The 20,913-nt window shown below is 42.9% G+C and overlaps 1 protein-coding gene across 1 annotated transcript in view; it reads left to right on the top strand.

Moving 5' to 3' along the window:
• Positions 1–6,617: 6,617 nt before the first annotated feature.
• LOC131825553 (serine/arginine repetitive matrix protein 1-like) overlaps positions 6,618–20,913 on the top strand; it is a 618,386-nt gene continuing 604,090 nt past the window's right edge. The window contains exons 1-3 of the mRNA XM_059165033.1: positions 6,618–6,640; positions 7,006–7,673; positions 8,219–8,463. Coding sequence (XP_059021016.1) covers positions 6,618–6,640; positions 7,006–7,673; positions 8,219–8,463 — 936 coding nt within the window. The remainder of the gene's footprint in view (positions 6,641–7,005; positions 7,674–8,218; positions 8,464–20,913) is intronic.

Genomic DNA, 20,913 nt, shown 5'->3' with positions numbered 1-20,913 from the left:
TGCATGATATTCTTAAAGAATATGAGAATACTTTTCTATTAAAAATGTATATATCACCCATTCAAATTTCAATCTCCCCACAAGAGTGGTCCTTTGCTCTAAAAATACATCCAGGTGAATGGTACAACTCATCATCACACTCTGTGGGTTTTCCCCAGGACCTCATTTATTATATCCATGGCTGTCTCCTGGCTTGTTTCCTAGTCCATATTTACATTTAGATTCTTAGTTTTCCACGATGTCTTTTCTAATTATGACTATAGTTGTATATGTTGCTTATATTCTGCTTCCAAAATGAAAATCCCTGTGTACAGATAAGGACATCATGACCCAGGGACCAGTGGCCATATCCAAAAATAAGGGATCTGCTATTCAATAGATGAAAATGAAAGCATATCGTTACGAATTGTAGAGGGTGTCCCACTCTCACTTGATTATTGGTTGCTTTGGTCAGGAAAAATATCTACTATTTTTAGATCCTTTTTTTTTAAAAAAAAAAATTTTATTTATCTATTGACAGAGAGAGAGATCACAAGTAGGCAGAGAGGCAGGCAGACAGAGAGGGGGAAGCAGGCTCCCTGCAAGCAGAGAACCCGATGCGGGGCCTGATCCCAGGAGCCTGGGATCATGACCTGAGCCGAAGGCAGAGTGTTAACCCACTGAGCCACCCAGGTGCCCCTATTTTTAGATCTTTGAGCTGAAACAAATGATAGGTCCCTCAATTCAGAAAGGGAATGGAGGCTCAGACAGAGCAAGTTATGGTTCTTTACCTTCCTGCAATTATTCAGTGTCATTGATATAAACATGTGGCCACAGGAAGTCCATGGTGAAAACCTAGTTTCCAAATGGCCTTTTCTTGTTTTCCAAGACGAGATGCAAAATCATTTCTGAGCCGTCACATAAAAGGTCTTTAATATTCATTCTCAAACATTTATTTAGTCCCACCATGTGTAAGGCACTACATTAGGTGGGTCTTCTAAAATATACTACACAAGGGAATGAAAGATAATTTCTGGTGTAAAAAGCCAAATTATGAAAATGTAATATTTATTAGGCACTTGAAAGATAAAAGGCACTTGCTACAGCAGCACCTCGGCAAGCTTTACACCTCTGTAAAATGTCTGGTTTGCTCAGTTGATTCTAGCATGATGCTAATGAGAGCCAGGTCAGGAGTTTAATTCTTGACAGCTTTGTAAGAGGAATATTAATTCTGACCAACCACATCTAAGACCCAATGAGTTAGTGCCCATAACTGAGGGGAGGGTGACTGGTAGAGCTGGTGGTAGGCTGGTGACCACAGGAGTGAATCAAAGAGGCAGGAAATGGAGCTGTCCAGCATGGGCTCCCAGAATTGCCACCCAGGACAGGAGACCCCAGGGAGCGAGGAGGATAGGGACAGGGGACATGGGACCTGGGGTTGACAAGGAATCAGAATTTCTTTGGAGCTGAACACTTCTTCCCTACTCCTGATGTTTCTTTCTGTATGTAGGTGTTCAGGATCCTCCTAGCATCTCCCCTTAAGATACCTCTTACCTTCCCAGTGAATTTGGGGAGAATGAACTGAGCTTCCTGGCCTCTTCCTTGTACCTCCTGGAAGCTAGCTGCCTGAAAGGCACACATAAGGAAAGCTTGCAAAAGCCCTAGGAAGACCATCACTGAGTAGATCTGTCTCCACCCCCATCTGGGGTGGGGCTGGGGTGGTTTTCAGAAATAGGAGGAGCAATTGCTTACAGATGCAAGCTAGCTCCTCTAAGCTGCTCTTTATTGGTAACAAAGGTGGTATTTTGGCACTAATCAAGTCTAGGACCAGCTCAGCAAAGCTGGCATTCTATATAAGATACCAGAAGCCAAACAAGGGCTCTCACTAGACAGACGGGCTCCAATATCACCACAGCACAAGGTGATGGCTCTTAAAGCTGCAATGCTTGGGAATATTTTCAGGTGGCCCCGAAATTAAAGTTCAGAATCCTTGGAATCCTTAGGTCTATAAACTGCACCTATAACTTTAGCCGAGAAACGTGCGTATGTCTGAACAAGGGTGGAGGAATCCTCCAAACATTACCTTACAACAATGATTAGAGCATGTGGTTTAATTTTTAATCAGCTGCATTTTAACAGCACGTAGGCTATCAGCAAAGTCGCATACACATAGAACTGGGTTTGGCCTTTGTTGTCCATGGGGGAAGGAAGTAAATATTTTCTTTTGCTTTCAGGGTTACTCCGCCTCCTCCTTTCTGAGGTAGATTGATGTGGATTATAAAGAAACTTGCCCTCACTTTCTGCAGAAAAGGAGTCTGGTTGAGGGGATCTGAAGACTCCTGCGTGAGAGTCAAAACGAGTTTTGAATGGCCTCTGAGTTGGCGGCCAACCTCCTGAAATCATATTGTCTGAAGTCCCTCGGAGTTTCTTTTCTGAGGACAACAACGGCAGTCTATTTATTGGTTTCAGTTGCTATGAAGTGACCGTCCTCAGAAGTGAGGCTGTTGCCCTTAGCTACACATTTCTTTGTGGGCATAATCTTGTAACATACAGTACCAAATCAGCAGCTGGGCAAGGCAGAGACCCTGATGAAATATGAATATAACGATGATGAAATATTTTCCTAGTGTTAGCCTCCTTTTATAAGATAGGTTGTGGTTAATGCAGCTTGGAAACGCCACATGACCTTTTCAAGGCAGAGGGTGGACTTTATTTGAATGCTGTCCTCTTCCGTCTCGAGTAGGGATTTAAAAAAAAAAAAATTTAATTCTGAGATGTGTCAGCTAAAATCATGTCCTTTGAACAATCTCTTTCCTGATGGCACCTACCTCATGGGGTTGATGTCTGGAGCGTACTTGAGAGCCAGCAGGCAGGGCTGAGGTAACTAACAGTGGTTGCTGCTTGTTCTCATCCTGGAGAAGGGAAGACTCAGATGCTGGTGCCTGTCTTCAGATAATGAGTATTTTTGTTTCGTACTCTGCCCATCCCTCCTTCCCTCCTATCCTCTCCCATTCCACAGATCAGGTATTTACATTCTGGATAATTGTGGAGTACATTTCTACCTTGAATTTCATTTACTCTCTTTTGTCACCTCAGCTCCTTGATCCCTCCTTTGTTTTGAATCTCATCTTCCATTTTGAGAGGACTCTTCAAGTTTTGGTATTTATTTTCAAAAGAGATCCACTCTTAATTTTTGCAACTTTCCATTTTGCACCAATAAGATATTGGGGGAGGGGTATCTTCATGTGTCTTCTACCCAGAATCTATTTGCACTCTTTTGTCTCCTTTTCTTAAGGCAGTTCCAAATGCACCCCATGTGTGCTGACGTCTGAAAAGGCTGTAAAATTAAAGCTACGTAATTATGAATACTATGAAAAAGGTTTTGACAACTTTTGGTGGCATTTAATTCAAGTTAAACTCCTCTCATTCAAAATAATAAGCATAATGTTACTTATTATGTAAATGAGGTGGCAAGGCAGATGTTTTTCATCCTGATGCATTCACTAGGGATTAATACATACAAAAACTGAGCAGGAGGGGCCTGTGTTCAACCTGGGAATTTGAATAAGGGTTGAACAACAGGAAGGGTGATTACTCTAGAGCTGCTCTGTTCAATAGGGGAGCCAATAACCACATGAGGTTATTTAAATTTGAATCAATTAAAATGAAATAAAATTAAAAGTTTTTCACATTCGCCATAATTCATATGCTCATTGGCCACATGTGGCTGGTGGCTACTTATTGAAGAGCACAGATATAGAACATTTCTAATATTTCAGAAATGTTCTGCTAGCCAGTGCCACTAATCACAGAGATAGTAAGGCAGCTAGGATGCTCGTGGATTCCTCTTCTCAGAACTTTATCCAGGAGGTTCTCTACAAATGTATAGGAAGGGTGTAGATCCATAAAAAGCCAAATAAAAAGCCAAGAGATAAAAGAGTTGTGATCCGGTTGCTGTTATGCTTCTCAAACTTTAAATGTGCAACCATATCACCTGTAGGTAGGTCTTCAACTGTGGATACTGAGTAAGTTGGGGGTGGAGCCTGAGAGCCATCATTTATATCTGGCCCTCAAGTGCGGCTGCTGCTGGTAATGGGGACCATCCTTGGAGAATCACAGATTTACAGTGATTTCCAATCTTGTCTAAATATCATTACTACTTGGGTAGGTTTAAAAACCACTGATGCCTAGCTCTCACCTCCAAAGATTCGGATCAGATTTGTCTGGAAGCGGGTAGTCTGGGCATGATAGATATAAAATATCTCCAAGTGATCACTCTCCCGGTGATTAAAATGTAAGAATCATTAGTGATGATAAAGCAGCTCTGTTAGGTCTGAGGACCTAAAGCCCTGGCTTCACCTAGAAGTTTGTAAGAAATGCATATTCTCTGGCCTAGATCCTGTCCTGCTGAATCATGACCTGCATTTTCAACAGCTTTCCCCAGGTATACCATATACATTAAAAGTGAGAACTACTGTACTTGACAGCCTTTCAAAGTAACAGTTTATTGCTCTACCTATATGCACTTTAGAGAAATTCTTTCAAGTAACAAGTTCTGTTAGTTCCTAAAAATACTGAGGCATATAGTTTAGTCCATCTTTATGCCAAATTACTAAAGCTTTATTAGATAGTCATTGCACAGACCCACCCAAACTTGGTGGTTTCTGCTTTCATGGTAACAGAATGTATCAATAATCCAGGCAGAGAGGAAACTGTGGACTTTCAAGTCTCAGGCAGGTCAAAAATAACCAAAGCTAAAGGAACTAGTTCCACATGTTTGCATAAAATTTATTATTCAAGATAAATTGCTCTTCTCTTTTTAGGTTAATGCCTTTTGATGTGAAAAAATTGTATACTTCTAATCCATTACCAGATATACAACATATTTATATTCTTAATTTACATAACTTCTCATTATGCAGCACTAAGATCCTGCAAGGGAAGGCAAGGAGGGACCTTGACCAAGGCGGAAAAAAAGTTTCTGTGATTGTGTTTTCCTAGTAAGTCTCTCCCAGAATATTTTAGGGGAATAGTGCCAAAGATAATTAAGATGTTGAAAGGCCAACTATGTGATGTATTAGAACAGTGCTTCTCAAACTTGCATGTGGTAGAAATCCCTTGGGGGATCATGTTAAAATGCAGACTGTGATGCAGTAAGTCTGGAATGGGGCCTGAGACTGTGTTTCTAACAATACAGGTGTTGGGATGCTAAAGCGCCATTGGCCACATTTTCAGTAGCAAGGGGTTAGATGTTTCTTTCAGGACACCTTTTTGAAAACTCTCTTTTCTATGACTCAAAACATCAAATGGTCTGGTATAAACAATAAGAAGGTTGATTTTGTTTAAAGTGCTGATCTGCTAATTTGAATCATCTAAAAGAGAGACATCAAAAGGTCAAAATTATTCATAGATCCATCATTATCGGGAGGCTAATCGGAAAATGAAGTCATTTAAGGCAAAAGCAAAATAGTAACACAAATATCTCAGATGACTACTAGGGCAAAATTTTCAAAATGTTGCAAGCTGTCTGCATGCTTGAAGTAGCAATTTACATGCATAATTAGGTGCAATCAACAGTTTTGAGATGTAATATATTTTCTGAGCCCATATTTACTTATGACAGATGCAAAAAAGAAAAAAAATCTGTGTCCCCAAAAAATAGAAGGGCAGAGAAAGAAAAATATTTGCATTTAACAGGGGGACTCTTTACAAGCATGTGGCTAAATTTAGAACAAATTTGGTTAAAGCATTGTATCTTTATTTTGATTTAATCTTCATTTAAGACTTGAAAGAAGTTCACAAACACATTTGGAAGTGACAAGCATGTAAGAGTAATAACTTACCAGTCAGCTGTTCGAGCTCATGTTGGACCTGACATATAATTTTTACTTCTACGCTGGGGAAAGAAAATCTGACAGATTCAAAACTTTATTGCATAAAACACCACACTGACTTTTTTTTTTTTTTTTTTTTTTTGTCTTCAGAAGGGGTTTCATTCTTCGAAAATACAAAATATCTTTTAGAATAACTTATATAAAAAATATTAAACTGGCAATTTCTTCCGAAATCGAGGTCCTCAGATGAGTGCTCACAGTGCATTTCTATCATCTTATTATTTTCAGCTTAACAGGCAATGATTGTGGAGTGCTCACTATGCACTAATGCACTCTGCTAAGCACTTTACACACATAATGTAATTTACTGTTATAAAAATACGACAAGAATTGATTTATTACAATGTATGTTTCTGGCTGATGTCTTACAACATAAAGGGTCATATGCCATACAGTGAATTGCAGACTAATGCAAGCATATTTTATTTTTTATAAGTTCCCAACTTAGAAAATGAGCTTGAAATCTGGTTTTTAGAAATTCTGAAGAGAAGCATATGAGTAATTCAGTTCCCAAACTTTTTTCTCTGCGAAAGCATGTTCACATTGCAATATCCAGATCGGCTGTCTACACCGATTAAATTAAAGTGGCAATTAATTTCTGTCACATTTACACGCAGAGTCAGAGATTAAGAGATTGCATTGAAGGATAGGACCTAATGATGTGTTCTTGTGTAATTGCATCTACTGAGACAGTGTCTTTATATGGAAAAGTTGTCTTAAGTTAATGCAAAGCAGTCAGGAACAATGCAATTTTCTAGTTTCATTAGGTAAGCGTTATCTGTGATACATTATATGTTATGGAAAAAAGGCCACCCTCTGCTAAGAAATGCATGAATAGTTCATTTATCTGCTGATCCATTTGGGGGCATTATGGAACTCAAAGCCCAGAACAATGGGCTCTATTTAATATTAAACAGGTTCTTAATAACCTGCTATTTCTCTTCATAGCTGCTGAAGGGTCCCTCCTGGACGTACAGAGTTGCAGTTAGCAGTTCCCGCGAAGTTGAAAGCTACTCCCCAGGACCAAGTGGTGATAAATTTAGAAGTCATGCTGATCACCTGACTGTCGGTGAGCCCCGATTTAAGAATTTCCAAGTCTACCCTTGTCACCTTTATCTACCTATATTTGCAGACGCAGCTCGTTGCCCCGCCTGGGGTCACCACCGGAACCTCCTGGAGACCTGCCCTGCGGAGGACGCCCTTCCAGCACAGGAGAGCTCACCACTTGGGAGCGGCGGCGCCCAGTTGGCGCCCACCCCGGGGCACGCTGCAGTCAATGCCTGGCAGCGACTTCTCGCTTCGCCCTCCACCTCCCCCATCGACCCTCTCTGGCCGACCTTTACGCCCAACTCCCGCGCGCTGCGAGCCTCGCGTCCTCGCGGTCCACGCGGGGCCCCACCCCTTCCCGGTTCCCGCCCGAGATCGGGCCGGAGGCGAGGGTAGGTCGATTTCCTGCCCGGAGCTGGCCGCCGGCTCCGCAGCTTCTTCACTCCAGTTCTCTAGCGCGGGGCTGTGTGGCGCGGAGCCGGCGGCGGCGGAGCAGACCGAGGAGCGGGAGCCCGGGGACCCACTCACGCACGCTCCGGAGGGCTGACCCCGGAGACACGCTCGGCGCGGGGGGCGGGGCGGGGCGGGGGGCCGGGCCCGCGCGGAGGTGGGGGGCGCGGGGGCTCAGGGGTGGGCGCACCGGCCCCCAGCCTTCCGCATGCTCCCCCTCCCGCCGGTCCTCCCCGCCACCACCTGGCGCAGGTCGGAAACCCCTCCTTTCCTCGGCTCCTCGGCGCCGGGGCGAGGGCAAAGGTGAGGGGTCGGCGCTTGGTCAGCGGGCGGGGATGGTAGGGCTTCACTCGCACCTGGCAGCCCCTAGTCCTTGTCCGTATCGCCCGGCCGTTCTTCCAGTAACTTTGTTCCGAAGGTTGGAGGGGAGGGGAGACGCCGAGGGGCCCCAGGAGAGGCTGGAAAGCACCGCGAATCTGGAGGCCCGGCTGGAGAGCAAGTCCCCGGGCGGCCCCGGGGCTGGGCGCGCGGCTGGGAGGCGTCGCCGCCGCCACCGCCGCCGCCGCCGCCGCCGGGATGCGCTCTGCTTAGCGGGGCTGCCGGGGGCGCCCGAAGGCCACCGCTCCAAGGACACGCGGCCCCCCGCTCCCCGCGCGCCCCGGCCCAGACGCCGCCAGCGCCCGAGCCGAGCGGGCGAGCGGAGCTGCGGGGAGCGCGGGCGAAGGGCGGCAGGAGGGAGGGCGCGCGGGAGGCGGCCCCTCCTCGGCGAGCCATGCGTGCCACGGGCAGCTGAGGAGCCGCCGGGCGCCGCTGCCAAGTCCCCGCTCCGCTTTTGTCTTGCCCTCCAGTGAATGGGAAGATGGAGATGGATGTTGAGGGAGTTTCTCCGCGCCCGGAGCCCATCCCCCGCTCCCAGGGGGCTGGCGGAGCCTGCCAGGCGCCGCCACAGCCGCCCCAGCCCCAGCCCCAGCCCCAGCCGCAGCCGCAGCAGCAGCCGCTGGCTCAGGATGAAGTGCCCGGCGGTGAGAGTGCAGGAGCGGAGGACAGCGACGATCCCGAGGCGAGACCCAGCAGGGAGAAAGGAGAGAGCAAGGTAGGTCCACAGTGCTGGAGCTGTGATCCTTTCGACCAAAACCGAGGATCTCTAGTAGTGGCTGTCACTTTAACCCCTCCGCTCCCCCACCCCCTCCCCTCGTTTGTGTGGTGGTGGGGGTTGCAGATGTGGGGAAGGCGTGCGGTTGAGGGGAGTCGATGGGAGAGAGTGACTTTCCGAACTGGAAGGCGTGTGCGGGAGTCTGTCCTGGTTTCCGTATTCAGAGGTGTGTGCCGAGAAAAGTCTGGTACATGCGGTGTGATGCCCGGGGTAGAGCACGGCACCTCCGGAGAGCCGTGTGGAGAGACCTTTGCTTGCCCACACAGTATAACCAAGGCTTATTTAGATGATGTAGGTCAAGGGGAAGCGTGCCTTCGGGAGCTGCCAAGTGGCTTCCAAGACTCCTTGGAGGGAGGTGACATCAACCTTAAGATGGCAACAATGGGAGCAAAGTTTGGCTCATTTGCAGAATGGAGAGCGCTGCCGAACCCGGCTCTCAACTCCAGGTTCTCCTCCTCAGCTGGCGCCCTCCTAGCTAGGAGGGCCGGGACCAGGTGCCTGGCAGCAGAGGAGCCCTGGTAATCTTTTGCTGCCCTGCTGTGTCATTGTAGACCAGGGGATAGCTACTTCTTACTGTGGAGAGGGGAGTTCTTCAGGTAATTGGATTCCAGTATAAAATTGCTCAAATGCCATCATTCTCTGGTGCTGATGTTTCTTCTGTTGAGAAAATTGCAAAGTAAAGGGAATGGCATAGAAAATACTTGCCTTGGTAATATCACCAGAGTGTATTTATTACAGCTTGGTCTCTGAGCATAGTCTTCTCCCATTCACGCTTGGAGTTCCGTTTTGTGGAAGCTAGCGTTATTTAGTCGTATCTGTGTAAAGTGTACACATGCGTTTGTCAATACGTTTTGAAACTGACTGCTCATGTTGGGAAAAAAGTTGATGCAACAAATCAGGATACGCGAACCCAAGGAGGGTCGGTCAATATACTTTCTCACTTTTGAACCCTTAAGGAAATGTGCAGGAAAAATAGCCGCTTTGCCTGGTTAGAGGAGAATTGCTTGTCATGAGTCCTCCTTCTAGGAGATTGCCTTGGTTTCTGTTGGACCTTCTGGAAGGTCCTAGGGGATTAAACAAATATCTGACCCATGTTGGGATCACGTTGAGTGTTGCTGTTCTGTATTTGGAGACGAACTCGCTTAACAAGTTGGTATTTGCAAATGTTCAAAATTGTTTTGCATTTTGAAACTGCGGTAAGGATTGACATTGTTGTTTATCTACCCAAATCAATATTGTAATTTAAATGGCAGTCTACCATGGAACTGGAATTTGAACATCCACTAGACGGAACCGGGGTGCCTGACGGATGCATACAAGATTTACATTGTAAAAACTATGATGAATTTTAATATTATAATATCCTCAGCTTTCCGGTTGCTCTTGATTTCATGAATATTTAATTCTGTCATGACTGCATATTTACTATTTTAAATGACTGTGTGTGCTCAGTTTTATGAAATAACGGTTACTGAGTATCATATTACCTAATCGAACTTTAAGTGTCTTTTGCAGAATAGGTGTGGGGAATAATTAAAATATTCAGCCAGTGCTGCCGTTTCCATATTGTTGGTTCATATGCCCTGAGCATGAGAAATTCCTGCCATCAGCAAAAATCTGTGCTTATTTGTTTCCCTTTGATGCACCATGCAGACTGTCTAATGTTCTACCGGTTGTGAGAAATAAGGAAGGCAATGCACTACGAAATTACAGCAGGTGAAGAAAGGCCTGAAAGCGGGTTGATTACATATCGTTAATTAGCATGTTCAGATAATTGAGTATTCCACTGATGTGATTTGCTTTACGTTTGTCTGCAATTTCTTGAGGTGGAAACAAAATATTACTTTTTTCCCTCCAGGTGCTTGCTTTAAAAAATCATGTTGCATCCTTCTCTTAAGCCAGAAATCAGCTGTGTTAACCCTTCGTTTCCTTCTGGTACTCTCCCTATGGCTCTTCTGAGTTTGAGGCCCGTTGCTGTGTTTCAGACTTTAATAACTCTTTTTGTCTTTCATGGGTACGAAGGCAGGTTATAAATTGATCTTTCTTAGCAAATCCTGCTTTCATTAGTGGGAGGCCTTTGGGTGTCTGACCAAATTATTGTACTAAAATATAAATGGAAGACAAAGTGGGATAAAGTGGAGTGTGGTTTTACTAAGTTCTTTGGGGTGAAGTGGGGCTATTTTCATGATAGGATTTAAATACAATAATGTACAAATGTAATGCAATGAACAATTGAATTTCTTTTTCATTCATGAAACTAAAGCAATATGAGTTTTGAGTGCTCTATTATTTATCTTAAATCTTCCTCAGAGCAAAGGTACTATAAATAGGATATCAGTGAATAAAACTCCCCTCCCCACAAAATAAAGTGTCTGGGGAGTAATGGCATTTTTTTTTTTTTTTCAGATTCTGCTATGGGGGCCATGATTTATTTTCTCATGAAATTACCCCAGTTGTCTTACTGGAAAAGAAATCAGAGCTCAGTGCCAGATCAACTTGTCTCCTGAATTGCAGGTGCACGGTTGTACATCCTCAGAAAGTCTCTGAAATGGGAGGAAAGGTTAGAAAACTGGATCAGTCAAAGGATTTTTTACACCAGAGTTTCATGATGTGACTGGCACTTTCTGTTCCTAGAATAACAATGCCTGATTCCTGTCTGTTAAAGCAGATACATGCTACCTGTGCTTTGATTTGGTGAATTGGCGTAGAACCTAAATCAACCATTTATGCCTCCCCTCTCTGCTTTGAGGCAGGTTTATATTAAACCTTTACAAAAACCAGTTACCTCTTCTTGCAATGACATCCAAAGACAAGTTGGTCCCCCTCTTTGGGGGGTATTTCCTCACCCATTATCTCAAGCACTTCTTCCTTGTATCAGAGAAGAGTTTCTCTAAACTGGACAGAACTCTTTCCTTCTGGTCTTGCAGATGCATGGTTATGTCCTTAAGTAAGAGACCTTCCTGTCCTTGAAAGAGCTCCCCACCCCCCACCCATTTGATCATCCTCAAAACTTTCTTGCATTAGGCCTTAGATATTCCATTTCCTAGGGCTATTCAAGACATTTCTGAAATGTGTTGCTAATGCTGAATAACTCTTGGATAGGTATTTCTGAAACTTTCTTTGGAAAAGTTAAAGTCCTTCTGTTGAGGACTAGGAACTCATCTAGGAACTCACTCCATCTGTGATATCTAGTTACTTATACAAATGTGTGACGACTTCTGATCCCAGATGAGTGATGTAAATGATTCTTTCTGTTCTGCTTTAGCTTCATCTCATTCATGTATTCTCCCCTTTTCTTCCCCTCTCTTTCTCTCTGCCCCCTCAACACACACACACACACACACACACACACACACACACCACACAGCCATCTACCATTTACTGTGAAGTACATGTTTATGGCCTGGATGTGAGTTATCATGACCAAGCTCACTTCTTTGCTCAGTTTTCCTTAAAGCCTTGGTTTGCAAAATATGTTCTTGTGGTTTAGAATTAGAGAGACTCTGTGCTGTTCCTACAGTGATATTTCACTGATGGACATGATTATTCTCATTTCAACAGTCATGCTGTCCTAAATTGGCAGTCTTACGAAGGTTGCTGTAGGGAATCCCTTACCCAGCCTGTCGGTACATTTTTTTAAAGCCTTTAATTTTGAAATAACTTCAGATTTATAGAAGAGTTTCAAACAAAAGACAGAGAGTTCCCATATACCCTTTACCCAGCTTCCTCTAATGTTAATATCCTTCTTAATTATGCTGCTGTGTATAGTCCAATGAAGAAATTAACTTTGGCACAGTACTATTAGCTCAACTTGTCCAGTCAACATTTGTTGAATGAATTTGCGAACATCTTGATGATTTTCATTTTATCCTTCTAGGGTTTAAGACTTTGTTTATACTTGAGAGATCTTTGAGAGAGTATTTAAGAGCCCAATTTGATTGGGGTTAACTCTTCCCCCCTTTTTTTCTGGTGAGTAGGAGCAGCTTGCAAAGTACAAAGGTTGAGGTCCCCAGAGCTCTGCAACCTGCTACAGTGAGCCCTATGGGAGTTACAACTTTGGCAAAGCTCTTGAGTGCTGTTAACTTATGGCGAGTGATAGTCTTCTTTTTTATTTTATCCTGAAAAACATTCCTGTGCCAGGTAAGAAAGGGTTTGTCAGTACACAGAGGACAGCAAAGTCTCAAGTGGCAAGTAGAGGAGAAAAGGCAATTGATAAAATCAAGACAGTTCACTTTGATGCCTAACCCCTTGGGTGTTTGTTGCTGGCATGAAAAATAATGGAAGCCCTTTCATGTTTGTATTTGTATTAGCCAGGTGAACTCTGATTTCCAGCACAGAAGCAGAAACTTGCCCATATTTGGCACGATGTCATGGTGATGAAGAGTATTGGCTTTCTGATTAAGAGTGAAATCAGAAAGACCTGCATTTGCTCTTGGCTCTGTCTTTCACTGGCTCTTAATCTCAGTAAGATCCTGACCTTTCCACGTCTCAGTATTTTTATCTGTAAAATAGGAATAACAGTTATTATATAGCTTAACAGAGATAAACTGTATATGATTTGTTATTCAGTGCTTCATAGGTACTGACTGCTCAGTAATTGTTAATAATTGTAATCATTATTATTACCTTTGTGATCCAAGGTTCTGAAAAGGAGAAGGAGTTGGGACTCCAAGTTCACCTAGAATTTCTAGTTCCCCAGAGGGTTGTGGGGCTGCAAGTGGTACAGACAATCAAGCCAAGCTGGTACTCATTGACCTGATTTTGTCCTGTGGGCCTTGATGTCTTTTCCTGGTGGGCAGGAGATTAGGAAAGAGTTACTCTTTATCTTGACTTGTCAACAGACCTCTCTCACCAGGAAAGCCAAGGAAGACCAGGATAGAAGACCCCTGCATCCTAGCCCAAGACCCAGGGGTACATGCAAAAATAAAATAATAGAATAAATAATAAAATAATAAAGCAAATGCATAGCCTGCTTTTACAGATGACATTTATGGCTTTTTGGGAGAAGTGGGTGGCACATTTTAAGACTTAAAAAGAAATGATTGAACTAAAAAGTTGTATCCTTTAGGGCTCTTTGTTTGCAAGAGATAGAAACTGACTTTAATTTGAGCAAAAGGGTATTTTATTGTAAGGTTGTAAGGTAATTGCAGAATCAAGGGAGAAATGATAAAACTGGTTTTGAGAAACACTGCAGCCGGGAGATCTCAGAAGATCTAAGTTGTAGAACGTGAGGAAAGGTCTCTCAAAGGCACTGACACGAGAAGAATAAATTCCAGCCATCTTTTTGCCTTTCTGTCACTACTCAAGAGCCAAAGTCCAGGGCAAGGTTATCTAATGGATCTTGCTTGGATCAGATATCTGCCTCTTGGTCAAGGAAGAGCAAGCATTAGGTTGAAGGGTCTTACAAATTGTATTCTTTGGAAGGGGTATAGTCCCTGGGGAGGAAAATCAAGGTGCTGTTACCAGATCAAGGGGAGTGTATATCAGGGGGCAAAATAACTGGTATAACTCTTCTAGGGAGGGAGAGGAGGAAATGGGAGGAGAGCAGGACAGGAGACAGAGAGGGAAGCAGAAGGGAAGGGAGAGAAAAGAAAAAGAAAAAAGAAAAAACAAAAACAACAGAGAGATGTAGAGGCAAAGAGAGAAGGCAAGAACCAGACAGCTACAGACAGACAAATACACTTAAAGAACCTGAAATATTTTTTTAGTGTTAATTTCCTAACATTTGAAAGGAAAGAATACAGTGGAAAATTAAGTCTTCTGTGGCTTATGTACAGGCTAGTTTTTCCACTTACGAAATGAAATCAGTGATACGTTTCACATCTGCTGAACAGATAATCTCAGGATGAATGTGATTGGGCTCTGATGTTTTAAAATATAGATCTTCCATGGAACTCATGCCCATTGGAATGAAATACATTTACATTTTTTTTTTTTTTTTGTCTGCCCTGAACTAAAGCAAGTTGGTTTCCTGTTCAAAGCTCTAAAGTATTTTCTTTGACTTTTGAATCTACATGTCAATACATTTCTGTGCTTATATTTGGACTTTACATCCTACAGAGGGAGTCCTGCAGGAGAAGGTACCTTGGACAGTGGGTTCCTTATTTTTAGATGGTATAGGCTGGGGGTGAGCTGTTCATTCCTGAGCACACACTCTTTTGGCACCATGCCTGGCACAAAGTGGGCCCTTATCAGTAGTGTTTATATTGAATGCTGCCTTGAAGAGTCAGTCCACACTCCTTATACACCTCCAGATGCTGCGATCACAAACTTGAAAAGAGAAAGCCACAGTTTCATGGCAGAGACACACTGATACACAGATCGTGATGCTGTAGGATGTTGGGAGGGCCATCGGAGAAATGAGACCACAAGCCAAGTTCTTTGTAAGTGGGGAAACTTAAAACTTTTCTTTTTTCTTTTTTTAAAGTGAAGTGTTGACCTAACAAGCATTAGAAGTAGCTAAATGAAAAGAGACTGGGCAATATAGAGACATTAACTAATAAACGACTCCCCTTTCTTGGTTTGCTTTCCCAATAACCAAAGGTCAAGTTCCATTCACAATACCAGGGACAGGGTTTGCCCTGTCTGTCCTGCCACACTTCCCATGCCACCTGTTTTGCAGGATTGCAAGCCCTCCTCCCCAGGTTAGACCCTTTCTATTTTATCATCTATTTTTCTCTTTGAAGTGAGGTTTCCTGGCATAATTTACATGTAGTAAAATTCACCCTTTTCAAGTGTACAGTTAAGTGAGTTTTGACAATTGCTAATACCCGTGTAGCTGCCACCCCAAACAGGATGTGGAAGGAAGGTTTCCTTCACCTCCAAAGACTTCTTTCTCATCCCTCTGCAGACAGTTCCCTCACTCTGTCCCCAGCCTTTTCCAAAATTTCATATAAATGGAGTCAAATAGTATTTAGTCTTCTGCATTTGACTTATTTTCCTGGACAAAATGTATTTGGTATTTACTCATTTTGATGTTTTTATCAGTAGGTGTCTTTCTTTTTTTAACTGAGTAATATTTCATACCACATATTGTTTATCCATTCATTTGTTGATGGACATTTGGGTGGTTTATAGATTTTTGGCTTTTATTAAGAAACATTTTTTTTTCTTTTGTGGAGAGACATTTTTATTTGTTTTGGGTAAATCCCTAGGAATGGGACTGCTGGGTTGTATTTAACTTTATAAGAAACTACCAGTCTGTTTTCACATATAGCTGTTCCAAATGTACTGATCAAGCTTGCTTTCCCACCATCAATGCCTGAGAATTCCAGTTGCTCCACAACATTGTCAACACTTGGTATAGTCAATATTTTTAATTTTATTCATTCCAGTAGGTATGTAATATCTTGTTATGGCTTCGATTTGTATTTCCCTATTAACTAATGATGTTGAACATCCTTTTATGTGCCTGTTTGCCATCTGTATTTTTCTCTGGTGAAAATTCTGTTCAGGGCACCTGGGTGGCTCAGTGGGTTAAGCCGCTGTCTTTGGCTCAGGTCATGATCTCAGGGTCCTGGGATCGAGTCCCATATCGGGCTCTTGCTCAGCGGGGAGCCTGCTTCTCTCTCTCTCTCTCTCTCTCTCTGCCTGCCTCTCCATCTGCTTGTGATATCTCTCTGTCAAATAAATAAATAAAATCTTAAAAAAAAAAAAAAGAAAATTCTGTTCAAATCTTTGGCCTTTTTTTTTTTTTAAACAAATTGAGTTATTTGTTTTCTTATTGATACAACCTAATATTTTCACATAGGTCTAGGTTTCAGAAACCTGATGGAAGTTTGAGACGATTACAAAGAAGGGTCATTTTGAATTTCTTTTCTTGGCGAACTAACATTTACAGGGTGTTTTTCATGTGCCAGTCATGGAGTAAGGTAGATTCACATTGGGTGATCTCATTTTATGCTCAATGGTAAGCCTGCCAAATAACTTATTATTGGCCCTGAGGTCTCACAGCTGGTATATGGCAGAGGAAGAATTTAAATTTAAGGCCACTTCATCAGGTGTGACTCCGCACCTGATGAAGTCCTGGTGTGGCCTGGTCTCCACAATTTACTGGTTAGTTTCCCGGCCCAGACTGCTTTCTCTGCTTCAGGTGTTTTAAAAGCAGGCCTTAGGTAAAATAACACTGCTGGCATTGATATGCAAATCAGGACACTGAGCTTAAGGCAAAAGAGTGCTCCCAGTTTTATTTTAGTCCTGAAAAGATCTTCTCCACTTCATAAGGTTGAAAGGTGAGAATTCTCAAGAGAAGTGGAAGGTTTGAGGTATTCATTTACAGTTTAGTACCCAAGGATGTCTGTCTCTCTCAGCTAAATTGTGGTGCTTTGGTTTTCTTAGAGGGTTATGGCAGGCCTAACCCCTGGGAATCAGATCTCAGTTCAAACCCAGTTTGATCCTGCAGGCTCTGAGGACTTCAGGCAAACCACCGGGAGCACTGGTTTGAATTTTGTTATCAGTTATGGTGATGGATAAGTCCCCCTTACTGCACCTGAGTATTACGAGGATTGAATTGCCTGTAGAGCAGCCAGCTCATTCTGTCCCAGGAAACTCTGGGTCCCAGGTAAACCAGGATAGTTGGTCAGCCTGGTTAGAGGACACATGTAAGTGCGTGGATCATTGCAGACTCTCAGGATATGAGAGCTGACACAGTTGAAAGTGCTTTAGGGCATTTGATCCATGAGTCTGAAAATGACTCATTGTATCTCAGAACTAATGAGGCCCTGTGATTGATTCCAGGTTCTCCAAATTGACTTAAAAAATAGTTCAAAACAAGATTCTGAATTTGAATTGGACAAGTATCATTACTTTTCTGAATAAGTAGCTGTAGAACTTTCTAAAGCAGCTCCTTATAGCTTCCAACCATGAAATAAATGTGTTTTAGAAAGTTGATGAGGTCTCCCTGGCTGGAGAAGGCTCTTTAGGGGAGGGCCTTCACTGATAGGATGAGAATCACCTCAATAAATAATTTTTTAAAAATTGCGTGGTTGAGGGGCACCTGGTTGCCTCTGTTGGTTAAGCATCCGACTCTTGATTTCAGCTCAGGTCTCCATCTCAGGGTTGTGAGATTGAGCCCTTTCTTGGGCTCTGCTGGGCCTGGAGCCTGCTTAAGATTTTCTCTCTCCCTTTCCCTCTGTCTCTCCTCCCTCCCTACAACCGCTGCTCATGCTTTCTTTCTTAAAAATAAATAAATAAATAAATAGATAAAAATAAATTACAAGTTTGAAAAATCCTACAGGAGAGCACGGGCAGTAACTTCTTTCACATCTGCCATAGCAACTTCTTTCTAGATAGGTCTCTTGAGGCAAGGGAAACAAAAGTAAAAAATAAACTACTGAGTCTACATGGAAATAAAAAGCTTCTCCACAGCAAAGGAACCAATCAACAAATCTAAAGGGTAACCTGTGAAATAGGAGAAGATATTTGCAAATGACATAGCCAGTAAAGGGTTAGTATCCACAGTATATAAAGAACTTATAAAACTCAACATCCCCAAAATGAATAATCCAATTAAAAAATGACCAGAAGACATGAATAGACATTTTCCCAAAGAAGACATTCACATGGCCAACAGACACATGAAAGGATGCTCAACATCACTGATCATCAGGAAAATGCAAATCAGAACTGCAATGAGACATCACCTCACACCTGTCAGAATGGCTCAAGTCAAAAACACAAGAAATGACAAGTGTTGACAAGGATGAGGAGAAAGGGGAACCCTCTTGCATTGCTGGTGGGAACGCAAACTGGTACAGCCACTGTGGAAAACAGTATGGAGTTTCCTCAAACAGTTAAAAACAGAACTCTCTTACTATCCAGCAATCTCACTACTAGTTATTTACCTGAGGAATACAGAAATGCTAATTCAAAGGGATACATGCACCCTGATATTTATAGTAGCATTACCTACAACAGCCAAATTACGGAAAGAGCCCCAGGAGTCCACTGATTGACAAACGGATAAAGAAGATGTGGTAAATATACAATGGAACATTACTCAGCCATGAAGAGAATGAAATCTTACTATTCACAACAACCTGGATGGGGCTCATTTTTAAAGATTTATTTATCTGAGAGAGCGAGAGCGCACACTTGCCCACGAGAGTGGGGAGAGGGGTAGAGGGAGGGAGGGAAGCCTCAAGCAGACTTCCTACAGAGTATGGAGCTTGATCCCAGGACCCTGAGATCCTGATTTGAGCGTAACTGACTGAGTCACAGCTGCCCTGGAGCTAGGGAGTATTATGCTAAGTGAAATAAGTCAGTCAGAGAAAGATAAATACAGTCTGATTTCACTCATATGTGGAATTTAAGAAACAAAACAAGTGAGCAAAGGCAGAAAGAGAGAGGCAAACCAAGACACAGACTCTTGACTATAGAGAAGAAACTGATGGTTACCAGAGGGGTAGGGGCAGGTAGGTGGGGGGATGTGTTAAACAGGGGATGGGAATTCAAGAGTGCGCTTTTTGTGATGAGCCCCAGGTGTTGTATGGGAGTGCTGGATCATTATGTTGTACACCTGAAACTAATATCATACTGTATGTTAACCGAAATTTAAATAAAAACTTAAAAAAGTCAAAAAATTCCATGCTTGGAGGGATTGGTGTCACTAAGGATCAGACTCCGTCTTTTTCATGAGGCCCTCAGTTGGAAAGAAACTGCTCTTGTAGGGAAGATAATGAGACTTGTGACTTTTTAAAAAAAATTCAGTTATCCAGTATATAGTAGTACATGATTAGTATCAGATGTAGTGTTCAGTAATTTATCAGTTCCATATAACATTCAGTGCTCATCACATCACGTGCCTTCCTTAATGCCCATCACCCATTCCCCCATTCCCCCACCACCAACCCTCTAGCAACCCTCCCTTTGTTTCCTTGTCTCTCATGGTTTGTCTTCCTCTCTGAATTCTTCCCCTTCACTCTTCCCTCCCATCACCTATGATCCTCTGCACTGTTTCTTATATTCTGCTGCTAGGAACATTGGGGTGCTGTGACTTTGAATTCTGGTTCTGTCCCTTCTAGCTGAACTCTTGAACAAGTTACATTTTCTTTGAACCTCTGGGTTGTCAACTGAAATGGGGATAATATTTTTACTTTTCTAAGAGTTGTCTAGACTAGAAACAAATTCAGTAGTATATGAACAAAGGCTTTTGTAGACTCTTACACATGTCTCAGTGTGTGTGTGTGTGTGTGTGTGTGTAAGTCTCCCTTTAGCCAGGTAAATGAGTTTTTCTCCCAGTGGTTTTCTATGACCCTACTTAAGAAATTGAATAGAAAAGTATCTCATTAAAGTTAAAAGTGTTGGAACTTGGGGTCCATAGGATTGTGGTCATTCCTGGGAAGGATGTCCTCAGATGGTATTGGATGGATTCAGGTATCTGGGAGGTCCAGTGGGCTGAATTTGGGCTGTGGTACTCTGGAAACAACACGAACCGACTCAGACAGCTTGTTGTCCTACCCCTCTGCCTTGCTTGCCCTTTGGAAGACAGTAGTATTGGTTTCAGTATTTATCAGTTCCATATAACATCCAGTTAAAACTACTGATAAAGACAGTAGTTTTTGTTTCCATTTGTTTATTTTTTAAGCTTTTGGAGTTTATCCTGTCCTACCTGTATCCTTTGTCCAAGCCCATTTACTTTGCTTGGAATGTTCTCCCCACACCCCCTTCACTTCCCCGTCACCCAGTTAATCCCAACTCAGCCTTAAAAAATTCAGTTTAATGCCCAAGGAAGCTTTTCCTTATTTGCACATTTCCCTGCCTACTGCATAAGTCAATATGGTATTGCCAGTATGGTGTCATATATTCTTAATTCTTAATTGGCTATTTAATATAAGCCATGAGGCTAGGAACCAGGTTTGTCTTTTTCACAGCTATTCTCCCCAACCCCCCTCCATGCCAGCACAGTACATTGCATGGGGGACACCTGCAAATATATTTATGATGAACATGGTTGAATACTCATTTTGACCATCTTTTATTTAATACCTACTTTCTGGCCCAGAATGGTCCCTCTTGTTATGCAGCTCACATTCTAGGGGGAGAGACAGATACCAAACAAGTAAATACCTAAATAAATACAATAGATAAATAAACAGCTAAATATATAATATGACATCAGTGGCCCCATGGCTGCCTGGCTACAAGCGTATATTTAGCATCCCTGCTTGACCATATTTATACAGTGAAGAAATAACTGTGAACCAGTCTGTTTTCTGGAGTAGCCATCTATCTGCTGGCCTCAGAACCTGGCTTCCTCCTCTGCTTCCCTCAACTTCTGCTAGACTTTAAGTTCTCACCCTATTGGCATTATGAAATCACAAATGAGCCACCAGCTCCCCTTCCTGTGTTCATGGCAGATGTCTCTTGTTCATCACAGCCCTCTTTCCTAAT

This window comes from Mustela lutreola, chromosome 2 (genome assembly GCF_030435805.1).
Source record: "Mustela lutreola isolate mMusLut2 chromosome 2, mMusLut2.pri, whole genome shotgun sequence".
In the NCBI taxonomy this organism is placed as follows: Eukaryota; Metazoa; Chordata; class Mammalia; order Carnivora; family Mustelidae; genus Mustela; species Mustela lutreola.
Note: the sequence above shows the minus strand (reverse complement) of the source record. Positions and strands in the feature narration are given on the sequence as shown.